Consider the following 14,470-nt stretch of genomic DNA (forward strand, 5'->3'; position numbering starts at 1 on the left):
GCCAGGCATGGTGGCGCTAGCCTGAAATCCCAGCTACTCGGAAGGCTGAGGCAGGAGAATGGCTTAAACCCGGGAGGCAGAGGTTGCAGTGAGCCAAGATCGTCCCACTGCACCCCAGCCTGGGTGACAGAGCAAGACTCTGTCTCAAAAAAAAAAAAAAAAAAAAAAAAAAATTGTACCTTCAATACCACTGTGTGCCTGGAAGCCCCACCTAGGCAAAAAGTCTCTAGGAAGCTCAGTAGTAGACACAGGATTCTGTGTAGCAGCGTGTAAACTCTGCACAATGTTGTGGAAACTGTGGATCAGTCGGGATGGACAACAATTAGGAGGAAGATGGCTAATACAGAGTGGTGAGCACTAAGAATGCTAAGGTCTCAGCCCTGACCACACACCAGGCACCATTATCTCAGTTAAACCTCACCACCACCCTACAGGGCAGTCCATGGTTACCCCAACTTCACAGATAAGGAAATGAAGGCACAGCAGGATCATACCCTGTCCCACCCAGTGTCACAGGATGGTGGGGTCAATGAGACCTCAGGGGTGGAAGAGGCTAGAAGCATAACACATTTCATGGAAGCAAGGGTCTGCTGGGCTACCTTTCTGAGTCATCTCTGCCCCTCCACGGCGCTACCCTCCATCTATGTCTTTAGTGGAGCAGCTGCACCCCCAGCCCCTCTCAGTATTGGCAGGAGACCATCACCCAGGACATCCATGGGCTGGGGAGGAGATCACTCTTGCTATCCCGGGAATTAGGAAGTGGCTGGCATGCGGCAAAGGTGGGCCTCAGCTCCCTGCCTGACTGATGAGTAACAGGCCCCCATGGGGGACTCATGAGGAGTGAAATGAGAGCTGGAAAGGGAGCTCGAATTGAACGCAAGCATGAAGACAAGTTCCCTAACACCCAGTTCCAAGGAATGGCTGATCCTTCCATTGGACCAAGATTTCCCTGATCTCTACTGAAATGGATGGTCTACCACTTAAGGTCTTGCCTGGGAACAAGAATGTCTGCTCTGCTGAAAACAACTATACTCACCCATTCTTAGATGCGTAGCTTAGGTGTGCCTGTTTGTGAATGTAGACATGTTGACTGTGCCATGGTCTCCCTCACTGCTAAGGAAGTATGAGATCACTGTGCCCACTCTATTCCTACACAAACCCTGAAGGCACAGTGGACCTATACTGAGAATAGAGTCTTGGTCTCTCAGGAATCACCTCATAGGGGTATGAATGACAGACTAAGGTGAAAAAGTGTGGAAGTTGTCCCAGGCGACCAAGAAATCCAGTGTGGGGGTGGAAAGAGCTACATGACCCTCAGTTGGGACCACTAAAAACTCTAAGGTATCAGAGAACAGAGGGAGGAGGATGAAGGAGTCCACACAAGAGCATGCCACAGCATCAGACAGACTGAGAGACCAACACGAAGATGGCATGTGTGCAGGGGGACATGTCACACGTGCGCTTGCTGAGAAGGACACAGATACAATGGGGTGAGTGAGATTCACAGAGAGAACATGGAGAGGAAGAAGACGGCAGAAAGAATCACGAGATTAAAGAAAAAAAAGGTGACAGCAGTGGAGATGGAGCATTGTTTGATTACCACACCTGGAAGTGCAGGCAGGGTGTGAGTCCACCACATGCTAAGACACACAGACATGAGATGGGGAGGACCGGACGAGTTTTCACGGTGCAGGACACCCAAGAAGTCCAGCACCAGAGCACCTTTTAATAGGAAGGAGGGCATTGAAAGCATGGTGTTTAGGGCTAAATGTGTTTGTGGTGTGTATGTGTGTGTGATGTGTGTATGCACAGGCATCACACTAAAGGTGGTTACACAAAATAACGAACTCAAAATTTGGTCCCCAGCAGTTCAGTAACCTGGCAGAGGGCACGCCCATGACCCTGAGAGGCCAGATACACTGACACTAAGTGAGACTGGCCTCCGGAAGCACAAGATGGTGGTGGGGAGAGCCAGGACTGGGAGTCAACTCCACCAAGCTAAGAAACCCAGAGCCTCCCTCTCTCAGTCCTTGGCAGTTTGTCTCTTGGTGATACATGCCAAGTTTGGGAACACACTTCACTGGAGTCTTCTTCTCACTGCTAAATATGCCAGGAAAGATAGTCAGAAGAACTGGGTCACAGATCAAGCTGGGTTCTGAACATTTCAAACCTCAACCCTTTAACCTGCATGGCATGGACTTTTATGGGGCCTTTCCCTCCAAAAAAGTGCAGAAGAGCTTTAGAGTCCTGCAGAGTCAGAGATCTGCAGGTGATGAGACTGAGATCCTTGAGGGAGGGACTAGTGTACTCCTCTTTGCTTCCATGGGACACAGCATAGCGCCCGTCATACAGGACATACCCAATAAATGTTCAATGGAATGTCCATAGGAAGGAAATAAGGCAGACAGCAAGCAAGCCATCTCTTTCTTTCATTTCCTCGTGAAAGCAACAATGATGTACTGGGGTCATGATCCTAGATCAGGAGTCAGGAGGTGCAGGTGCTGGCTTGCAGTTTTAACCACAAGAGAGCCCCTGCAAACATGCTGGTGCTCTGGGCTCAGACTACCCTTCACAGACACAGAAGGCTCAGTCTAAGCCTTGTCCCTTGTTGCTTTCCAGAGACAGTATGAAAGCAGAAGGAGAGAGAAGATGGGAAATGCCTTAGATGCCAGGATGCTATTTGACTCAATTATTAAGAAGCAGGTAGAAGGTCTCTATAAGTCAGTCCTGCTGGAAGTCAAATTGTAGACCAGCTGATTATAAATCTACCCAGGGCCTTTCTCTCTAACCCCCAATTCGAATTGTCTATGACTACACAGAATATATTTCCCCTAGAATTAAGAGCATGCTCTTGAAATCAAGTGTTCTGATAATACCTACATCCATATTCACAACTGTCATCTTCCTCGAAAAGGTTTTTTAATCTATCAGTGGGACTATCATTCTCGTAATTGCTCAGTTAGGAGAACCTAGCTTCACTGTTGCATTTTCCTGCTTCCTTACCTCTACCAAACTAGGCAATCTGATGCTAGTTTCTAAGATTAAGAGACAACGTAGTGCAGTAGTCAAGGGCTCACGCTTTAGAACAAACTGCCTGGGTTTGAATGTGGCTCTTAGCTGTGTGATTTGGGGCAGGTTAATTTCACTCTCTGTGCTTCTATTCTGTTATAAAATGAAGATAATAACATCTACCTCATTAAGGTTATTATGTGATTAAATAATATATGTTAAAGTGCTTCAATCAGGGCATGGTAAGTGCCCAGTGAATGTTGACTATTTTTATTGCTGTGGTTATTGCCGCCTCCTAAGTATTCCTTGGGCTTGTTCATTCCACACCATTCCCCCATCAGCTCATTAAACTTAAGGTTCCTGCTTGTGTTTCTATTACTGTTTATCACCTGTGAGGAGCTAGTGACACATCAGTTAGCCACTTTAGTTCTGATGAGATGATGAAATAAAAGAATTCATATTTTTCTTGTGGGCTTGAGCGCTGGGATCACACTGCACTTGGCATAACATCCAAGGGGATAGAACTGACTTGGACCTGTGCTCATCCTGCAGAGGGTGTCTCATGCTGGAAGGCCGTGGACAGCTCCCTTTGTTTTTTATCAATACAATGAAACGACGGGGTCTCAGGCAGAGAAGGTTTTCTTGGGAACCACAGAAGAGGCAGTGAAGGGAGAGGCTGGCGGTGAAGAAGCCCAGAATCTCCGTGTCACAAACACTTACCTGGTCAGGGGTCTCCTGCTTCTTTAACCCAGCACACTTTGTGATTATGAGCTCGTGGCACCGCTTGTGGACCACGCAGGTGCAGACTGCAAATAGCAAAGACAGGAAGGCTGAATGACACTTGGGGAAGGGATTGTCCCTCCCAGGATCTATTCAGTGCTTGGTGGAGGGACAAGGGGAGCCAGGCCCCTTCTGGCACTGAGCCTTAATTTAATACCCTCCCTAAAGTCTTTTATGCAGCTATTTCAAAACACTGTGCTGTCAGAGCCATCACTTTCCTAAATGCTCCAGAGAGCAAGGTAACATTTATATTCAAAGGACATCAGCAGTTTTCTCCAGTTCAGGGAGTACTGATCAATTTTCTCATTTCAATAAGCCAAGGTCAAGGAAAAACTTCCTTCCAGCCCTCCCATGGAGCACTGCCTATTAAAGGTGTTGTAGTGGCCTCGCACCCCACTCGGGACCATGCAGGGTGGCTGATGTGATGGGGGAACTGCAGCAGGTGGTGCAGAGGTTCTGAGGCTTTTTTATCTGGTTGTGTCCTGACATACCAAACTTTAAAATTCCCATTGACTTTAATATTTCCACAAGAAGTGGCCTATATCTGTGTTGTTAGTGTCACAGAGCAATGTGGGCAGTAGGTGGCTGAAGAGATAAGTAACTGTTTGTGTGCATGTTACCCCAAAGAACAGCAACTTCCACCAGACACTACCCCATGGGTGAGACCCAACAGTGCTTGGCAAGGAGACAGAAAAACCTCCCTGCTCTAACCTCAGCAAAACCACCGCATGACCATGCCACATTTCCACCCACCAATTTTGTACAACTTAAACTTGCATTTGTAGTCAATTAACTGGAAAGGAATAATTTTCAATACCTTCAAGTGAGCTTTACATTTTTAAGAGCTAATGATCACACAGCCGAGACCAAAAAAAGATTCGACAAGGACCTTTCAGTGATACCAAGTACAAGGAGCAGGCGAGGAAGCTTCTTTGGGAGGGAGATAAGCAGGGAGCTGGCAGAATACACAGACCCAGTTCAGGATAAAGTGGGACTTTCAAAGAGCCTCCAACTGAAGCAGTATGTCTCATTCAGAAAGATGAAAGTGCCATCTGCTCCAGCTGGGACACAAAGGCTGGGAGGATCGGGGACCTGCTGAGATCACAAGGACACCTGGAGACAGGTGGCACCTGCAAGATACCTCCCATATATATATTCCCATATATGCAGAAGCAATGGCCAAGTGGGAACAAAGAAAGCATGCAAGCTGTGGAGAGCCTCCAAATGTCATCAGACTGAGCACCTGCCTCCTATAGGTGCCAGTGATCTGGATCTAACCATGGGCCTCTGAAGATTTAATTCATAAATGCCTCTTACCTTGACACTGGTATCCCTGCTTTCCTATGACACCCCTGAAAAGAAGAATAAATTTTTTTTAAAAAAAGTGAAATCTTACCAGGTCAAAAAACAAACAGAAAAACCACCCAATTTGGGCCACCACCCACATTGCACCAAGTACATGAAGTATGCAGAATATTGTAATTTCTCTTCCACTTGCAAGGTGCCTTAAGTGTCTGCTTCCAGAAGCCCACAGAGGGCAGTCCCAGTGCTTGGGGAGGGTGCAAGGTTTGGTCAGGGTCAGAGCTTGATTTCCTATACAGAGAGCCATTCCTGTGCGGTCAGCAATGCTCTGGAAAGCCACAAACGACCCTGCTTGCTCCTGGTGGGCATTAAACAGTGAAGCATATCATTCCTTGTGGATAGAATGGACATTCCTCTTCTCCTAGCACCAGGACATGCTCTGTGGGCCCGCTAACTGTGGAAGAGGGCTGCAGCTGGCAGGTATGTTTCCCTGGGCAGTCCAAAGACCACCAATCGTTCTAAGCCAGTCTGTGCCCCGAACTGGAGGTTCAAGAGGTTGTCTAGGTGAAGGCCAACTTTAGAGGTTCCTTCCAAGGCCAGAGTAGTGTTCCCAGGGCAAGACAGAAAGACAGCACGGACATAGAACAATCACACAAACCCGGCCTTACCCCTGTCCTTAGTGTATTAACTACAGCTGGTCAGGGAGCTCCCTCAAGTTCCCACCCCAGTGGGAACCAGAAACTATTAAGGCTCCACCCCAGGGAACCTAGAGCTCAGTGGCCTTCGCCCATGGGCTTAGAGGAGACCTGGATCTGTAAGACCGACCACTCAGTTCATGACCAAATATAGCAAGTGAAGGTCAGACAGCTGGGTCTGCCTTGGTAATTGGAAGGATCTGTGGCTGGAATGGGGCACTATTTCTGCCTCAGTTCGGCTGGGCTTGCTCTGAGCTATATCATCTCAGGTGTCTATGCCATCCTGGATGACTGGCTTTGTGACATCATGAGGATAAGACAAGTGACTCCTGGACACCTGGAATCCAAGGGGTCCTCAGAGCCCAGTGCAGATGTCCCTGGCTGGGTTCATACTGCATCCTGGCCTCACTTGCTCTCCCCAGGTGGATCCAAGGGTTCATGAAGGCAACCTCTACATCAGCTTCAAAGAGCTCAGACAGCTTGCCAGAAAGGCTGGTGGGATGTCAGGAAAAGTATCAGCTTAAAAGTCAGACTACTAGGGGTAGAATCATACTTCTGATACTTCCTAGCTAGAGGACATCAGGCCAGTCTCACTTTCATTTCTGAGCCTTGGTATTGTTAGTGGAATGGGGCTGGCCTTCGATCATCTTTATCCCAGCCCCTCTCCTCCTTCCAGATTTTTTTTTTTTTTTTAAGACAGAGTCTCACTCTGTCACACCCAGGTTGGATTATAGTGTAGCGATCTCGGCTCACTGCAGCCTCCACCTCCAGGGTTACAGCGATTCTCATGTTTCAGCCTCCCAAGTAGCTGGGATTACAGGCACACGCCACAATGGCCGGCTAATTTTTGTATTTTTAGTAGACACAGGGTTTTACCATGTTGACCAGGCTGGTCTCAAACTCCTGACCTCAAGCAATCTGCCTGCCTCGGCCTCCCAAAGTGCTGGGATTATAGACATGAGCCACTGCACTCGTGCCTGGCCTCCTTCCCGATTTTCTAACAAATCCTAGACATCAGATAATTTCACTTGTAAATAATTCAGTGGATTATTTTTCAGTGGATTATTATTCAGCGGAATCCTCACCTTAGATTCCTGAGGTGCGTCTGTAAAAGATAAGGATTCTTTTTATAAACACACAATCAGCTGGGTACAATGGCTCACATCTATAATCCCAGCACGTTGGGAGGCAGAGGTGGGTGGATCACTTGAGGCCAGGAGTTCTAGATCAGCCTGGCCAACATGGCGAAACTCCACCTCTACTAAAAATACAAAAATTAGCCAGACATGGTGGTGTGCTCCTGTAATCCCAGCTACATGGGAGGCTGAGGCATGAGAATCACTTGAACCTGGGAGACAGAGGTTGCACTGAGTGGAGATCATGCCACTGCACTCCAGCCTGGGCAACAGAGCTAGACTCTGTCTCAAAACAAGACACACACACACACACACACACAGAGTCACAATATCCTTGTTGGTTATAAAATCTTAACTCTTTCGATAAAATTCTAGGTATAAAGTTGCCAGAAACCATTGCTTCTTTCCATGTATTTCCCCCCATGTACCAAACACACACTTAGCCCTCCATAATAGTCCCCTGCATTCAGATAAGGAAGAAACAAGGCACACCAGCGTTCTTTAAATGAGATGCATAGTCTCCCCTACCCCATCCCCGACATCTTGCAACAGATGTTGTAACTAGAGGTTCCCAAGAGAAAGGCTTACCAGATGAAGTCTCTGCAATGGGAGCAGTAGGTGGGCTGCCGAAGATAGGTGGCCATGAACTTGTGGCCGTTGACCTGATGGACCCTGCGCCTGACGGCCCCCTGCCGCTTCCTGGGCCGCATGCGTTCCCTGAACACGCGCTCTTCATTGTCTTTAGGGGCTGGGGAAGGACAAGAGCAGGGAAGAAAACAGAGTCTGGGTTAGTGCACCTTCAAAATGAGCTCCCTCTGGAGAGCTACTCCATCCCCGCGGGAGTGGAGCTGGGGTGGGTGGGAGGTAGCCTTTGTGTGTGGAGGGACTCGGGGGTGTGAGGAGTCTCACTGAGCAGCCGGAGTGAGCGAGCACAGGTAGGGTGGAAAGGCCCAGAGTGGGCCTATTCCTGCTACATCCTCGGATTCCATCCAATCCAAATTCTGCTCCAGGGCTGGCTGCGCCTTTCCTCCCCACACAGGCTACAGCTGGTTTCAAGGGCTTGGGGGTCAAAAGGCTCAAGATTCGCATCTTAGTGCAACTCCTGAGCAGTGTGACCTTGGACAGGTGGTGTTTCCTCCCGCTGAGCATCCGAGCGCATCTCCCTTTGTAAATGGCAATGGCAGTGCCAGCCACACGGGGTGGCTGATAGGATGTAATGAGATGAATCTCCACACCCTAAGCTTCCTGGCTCAAGAGGTAGCTGCCTAATAAATCTGACTTCTTCCTTCTTCCTCTTACCTAGACTAAGCCAACCGAGAGCATTTTCCCAGAGGTGAAAAGGAGAGGGAAATACGACACAGTGAAAGCAGTTTCTCGAAGGCTCCAGATCACCACCGTGGGTTGTAAAGATCCCGCTAGAGTCAAAAAGATCTTCCCTGTCCCTTCCTTCCCTCCACTTCTGAGGCTGCCCCGTCAACTGAGAACGCCTTGCAAGGGGACTCACAGATGATCACAAAAATAATAACGATAATTGTTATGGGCTACATATTTTTGCCCCCTCAAAATTAATATATTGAAGTCTTAACCCCCAAAGTGATGCTATTTGGAGAAGGGACCTTTGGGAGGTAATTAGGTTTAGATGAGGTCATGAGGGTTGAGCCTCCACGATGGGATTAGTGTCCTTATAAGAGGAGGAAGAGACCTGAGTGAGTGAGCTCTCTGCCATGTGGGCAAGGAAGAGGGCCCTCACCAGAGCCCACCCACACTGGCTCCCTGATCTTGCACGTCCACTCTCCAAAACGGTGAGAAGTGAATGTCTGTTGGTTAAGACACCCAGTCTTTGGTATTTTGTTATTGCAGCCTGAGCTGATGAAGTCAAGAATGACCATGATAAATGTTTATCGTGGGCTTACGCTGTGGCAAGTGCTATGCTAAGTGTGTTATATCTTAGTGATACAATACATCTCACTGAACCCTCAAAACAACTCCACTTGAAGGGTACTGCTATTAGCCTCATTTTACAGGTATGCAAAGCGAGGAATAGAGAGTTTAAGTAATCTACTCCTGTTAACACAGCTACTCAGTGGGGAAGTCCAGATTCTAACCCAGAGAGTGAGAAAGAGGCCAATGTTCCTCCACCCACGTGCTGCTCTGAAGGGCGGCCTGCACTCCCTACAGAAAGTCCCCAAGCTCTCATCTGAGTGGCTCTCATCACCAGAGAGTCCAGCTGCCTGTGGCTTCCCTGAGAACACAGTGGGCAGGACCTGGGCTTCTTCCTAGGTTCCTGACACCTTCTAGAAGGTCTCCTAGAAGGTCCCCTGCACAGGTCAGCTTAAAATGCACTGGAAGGCTCTGTGCCCCCAAATAGATCCAGGCATCAGCGAGTGCCTGACATCTCACCATAACAGGGCCAGTCTTCAGGGGAAGAAGCGTTGCTCCCTCCTGGACCTCTCTGAATGTAAGGTTCCCTGAAGTGGAGGTCATATGTGTGACCCAAACAACAGATTAATCCAAGGGCCTTTTGTTATTGGAGGGTAGCGTAGAGGGAAGGTAAAATTGAAGGAGGTGAAAGGTGAGAAGGGGACCAAATGCGCAGCGTGTGCTTTCAAGGAAGCAGCAGCCTCTGAGCAAACAGGCAGCTGGTTATGGGAAATCTGCCCTCGGTGTTCCCAGACTGCATCTTCAACACAGGCTCAGATGACCCAGGTGGAGGTCTGCTTGTGGACCCACCCTGCTTCTTGACTCCTAGCCCACCTGGGTTTCAATTGGTGCTTATTGTTTCAAAAAGTCTCTGACATCGCCAACCTTCTGGGTACAGAAAGCTCACCACCTCCTACCCTGCACCAACCTAGGGATCTTGACCTGCTGACCAAATTCTCACGGGAGGACCCAGGTCTGTTCTAGCATAGAGACAGCAACACACACAGCTGCAGAAGTATGGCAATCACCATTTGGTGCCGCCATCATAGGCAAGTTTTTGTTCCGCTTCATACTTTCACAATGTGTAGAATGTTCTACTATTTTTATAAGCAAGAACAAAAATGTGATAACCAAAAACCAAATCTATTCAGTAGCCCTTGCTTGCTACAAACTTACCTACAAAAATCCAATCCAGAAACATCATCCCTGGGCATCACAGGACACAGGATGCAGGTTCTTTTTGTAAAAGAGCATCCTTAACTCCTTTCAAAGGATTCACCATGGAATACATTTGAACAGTAAGCCCATCCCCTAATGCATTTAAGAGGCAATTTGATTTTCAAATCTCTCAAATTGACGAGTTGTTTTCATCCTGGGAAACTATTTTCAGTTAAAATGGTGATGGGTCCAATCTAATTTTCTCAAAGGAACACTGTTATGATGGTGGTTACAGTCCTTCCTAAGAGCCTTATTTCTCAACTTTTTACAGAAATGACTAGCAATGAAACCAGTTGTTCTAAACTGTGTTGACATCAATTCAATAGGGCAATATGGCAACCAATTAATTTGACTCTATTCATTTTAAAGCTCTCTCAGCGGGGTGCCCTGATACCTGGAGGGAAGCTGTTTAAAGTTGGCGGGGGTGTGGAGGGGGAGCCTCAGGCGCAGGCTAGGCAGACAGCCAAGGATAACTCCTGTAAGTCAGAGTTCTAAGTTCCACTTCCTCCAAGGTTTCTATTACTATTGCCCCAAAGGAGCATCTGCACTGCCTTTTAAGTCAGATTTGATGTCAGATATGGAAAAACAGAAGGTCACAGGAGGGAAAGAACATGGGTAAACTTCATGCTTCAAGTGAGGCTTGTGTACTAAGCTACAAAGCAGGTGACAGGAGAAAGGGGTTGGAGCCTGTAGCTGCTGAAAACACTCCAATTCCACATTCCTCTGGGCAGGAAAGCCACGGGTCAGGCCAGAGTATCCTCGGCTCTGTCACCCACAGGTGAAGAAAGTGGCCTATACAATGTGAAAAGGGGAGCTACTAGGTCCCTCAGTCCCCAAGAACCTCCCTACTGCGGCCTGGAGTCCACCACTAGAAACGGATCCCTTCAGCATTTCCCTCCGCTATGAAAGGTCTCTTCCAAAATGTAGCTCCCCCATATGTATGAACTTAATTCTGGGCTCTCTATTTTGTTCCACTGGTCTGTATGTCTGTTTTTATGCCAGTACCACACTGTTTTAATTGCTGAATTTTTGTAATATATTTTGAAATCAGGAAATGTGATGCTTCCATCTTTGTTCTTTCAACTCAAAATTGCTTTGGCTGTTCAGTCTTTCATGGTTCCATATGACTTTTAGGATTGTTTTTTCTGTCTTTATTGAAAAATGCCTTTGAGAATTTGATAGGAACCATATTAAATTTGCAGTTCCTCTTAACAAAACATTAATTCTTGTATGGGCATTTTAACAAACATTAATTCTTCCAAGCCAAGAAGAGTCAACTGATCTTCAACAAGAGTGCCAAGAATATACAATGGAAAAAGGATATTCTCTTCAATAAATGATGTTGGGAAAACGGGACATCCACATGCAAAAGAATGAAACCGGATCCTTATCTTTTACCATACACAAAAATCAACTAAACGTGGATTGAATACTTAAGTGTAAGCACTGAAACCATAAAGCTCCTAGAAGAAAACATAGGGGAAGACTTTCTTGACATTGGTCTTGGCAATGGTTTCTTAGATATGACACTAAAAAGGCAACAAAAGCAAAAATAAACAAGTTGGACTACATCAAACTAAAAACCTTCTGCACAGCAAAGGAAACAATTGACAGAATAAAAAGGCAACCTGCAGAATGGAAAAAAATCATTTGCAAACCATATATTTGAGAAAGGGTTAATATCCAAAATACATAAGAAACTCCCACAATTCAATGGTAAAAACAAATAATCCAATTTAAAAACAGGCAAAAGAACTGAGCAGACTTTTCTCTAAAGAAGACATACAAATGGCCGACAGGTATACAGGTATTTAAAAAGATGTTCTGCATCACTAATCATCAGGGAAATACAAATTGAAGCTACAATGAGATGTCACTTCATACCTGTTAAGATGGCTATTATAAAAAAAAAAGAATGATAAGTGTTAGCAAGGATGTGGAGAAAAGCGAACGCTTGTTCACTGTTCATGGGAATGTAAAATTGTACAGCCACTATAGGAAACAGTATGGAGGTTCCTTAAGAAACAAAAAATAGAACTACCGTTTGATTCAGCAATTTCACTTCTACACATCCAAAGGAATGAAAATAAGGACCTTGAAGAGTCCTCATGCATCTGCACTCCCACATTCACTGCAGCATCATTCACAATAGCCAAGACATGGAAGCAACCTAAATGTCCATCTATGGATGAATGGTTAAAAAAAAATATGGTGTATTCATCGCATACACACAAAAGAAAACACAAGGCAGAAAGGTATGTCCCAAATATTTAGAAAACATTAACATTGGTCATTAGTTGACACTGGTGGAATTACAGGTGATTTTTACTTTTCTCCTTGTGCTTCTTTGTATTTTCTAAAAAGAATCTCTATTGCTATTTTTAAAAAGATGATACAACAAACATTGAGAAACCATAATTCAAAAGAGATTGTCTTCTCAAATGAATGACTTACACTAAGACTCAGTGTTCTACTGTCTTCAACCCTAGTTACACAGATGACTAAGTAAAAGCCAGAGAGAACCACTTGATACTTTTATGAAGTGTGAGGCTAAAGGAAAGCTGAAGCAGATTTCTATGTCCTTAGCATAGCTTTCTTCCTTAACGTAAATAAAATGCTTTGTTACAATTTCCAAAAACAGAAAAAAAAAGAAAATATGGTGTATTCATGCAATCGAATGTTACTCAGCCACAGAAAAGAAGGAAATCCTGCCATTTGGGGTAACATGCATGGGAGGATATTGACTAAGTGAAATAAGCTAATGGCAGGACAAATACTACATGATACCACTTCCATGAGGAATCTAACATGGTTGAACTCATAGAAGCAAGTGAGCAGAATGGTGGTGGCCAGGGGCTGGGAGAAAGGAGGAATCAGGGAGATACTAGTAAAAGGGCACCAAGTTCCAGTTACGCAAGATGAATAAGTCCTAGAGATCTATCACGTGGTTTTGTGCCTATAGTTAACATACTGCATTGTATACTTAATTTGCTAAAAGGATAGATCTTATGTTAAGCGTTATCACAAAAAAATAAATAAATAAAATGCAACTCTCCTAGTAGAGGTAATATGCGTGTGATGCATAAAATAATAGATAGATAAATGTATGTATATGTGTATATATATATAGTATGTATAATTTACATAATATTATATATTGATCCATAATATAGTATAGTACATATAACATGTATGATAAATACATAGTTTTGCTGAACTCTTTGAAGGTGATAGACGTAGTGACACTTCACTCTTAAATACTTCAGTCTTTATCTCCTAAGAACAAAGACATTCAGCTACATAATCACAAGAACAGAGTCAAGAAATTTAACATTGATATGACATTATCTAATATATGGTTCATATTCGAATTTCCCCAATTGTTTCCCAAGTGTCCTTTGTAGTTTCTGATTTTCATCCAGGAGCTACCAGAGCTCATGCGGTTGCCATATCTTCCTCATCTTAGTCTAGAACAGTTTCCTTTACTGTTCTAGATACATAAATGTATCTTTTTTATGATACATTTATGTAGCATCCAGGATGTTGTCATATTGAATGTTTCACAATCTGAATTTCTCTGATTGTTTCCTCCCAATTAGTTTCTGATTAAATGGCAAGACCACCACAAAGGCCTATGTATCAACAAGTTGAAATATATACATCAAGATCCCCATAGATAATGGCTTAAATGACACAAACATAAAATTTTCATAAGATATTGACTATAATCAGGAATTTTAAAATGCAAAGCAAAACAGTTTTGGCATACCACTGACATACCATTTAATACCTAAAAAAGTAACCAATTTGTTTTAAAATTATTATCCGTTATTGGCAAGTCTACTATGAAACTGACTCATTCATTCACCGCTAGAGGCAATGCCAGTTGACATAATGTTTTCAGAAAGCAGTATCACAAGACACAGAGACCACACAGGGAAGGCCACAAAGAGATTCACATCCTTTGATTTGGCACCTCCTTAGGAATTAACTCTAAGTCAATAATTAAACAAACTAGAAGCTATATCCTTATAGATGTTTCCCTTTGCATATCTATGTTAGCCAACAAACAGAAATGACTTGACTGTCTTCTATTAGGCAAATGGTCTGATGAATTACATTACATCGACAGCAACTTTAAAAGGGTGAGGAAAGACCGCAGAAACCTGGAGAAATGTGATGTAATAGTGTGAAAAAAGAATGAACAATAATACACCCCTATGTCAAGCAAATTTGCAGGCTGAAGATAACATAAGAACAGCGCTCCACTAGGATGGTGGGATTATATAGGTTGACATTTGAAAAAGTGTTCTCTAATGCTCTTTAATGACTTTTTAAAGCTTTCGCTTGCCTAAAAAGTATTAGGTAATGAGGTGCTCCCTCATGCTGCAGGAGTGGGGGGCTGCTTGG

General features: G+C 44.9%; 1 protein-coding gene across 2 annotated transcripts in view; it reads right to left on the bottom strand.

Moving 5' to 3' along the window:
• The window catches only part of PRKCE (protein kinase C epsilon), a 534,020-nt gene that overhangs the window by 202,018 nt on the left and 317,532 nt on the right, over positions 1-14,470 (bottom strand). For both annotated transcript variants that reach the window (XM_032176939.2, XM_032176940.2), the window contains exons 3-5: positions 7,511-7,670; positions 5,107-5,141; positions 3,730-3,815 (exon numbers count right to left, since the gene is read on the bottom strand). In XM_032176939.2, coding sequence (XP_032032830.1) covers positions 3,730-3,815; positions 5,107-5,141; positions 7,511-7,670 — 281 coding nt within the window. The remainder of the gene's footprint in view (positions 1-3,729; positions 3,816-5,106; positions 5,142-7,510; positions 7,671-14,470) is intronic.

The sequence above is a fragment of the Hylobates moloch genome, unplaced genomic scaffold (genome assembly GCF_009828535.3).
Source record: "Hylobates moloch isolate HMO894 unplaced genomic scaffold, HMol_V3 SCAFFOLD_15, whole genome shotgun sequence".
NCBI lineage: Eukaryota > Metazoa > Chordata > Mammalia > Primates > Hylobatidae > Hylobates > Hylobates moloch.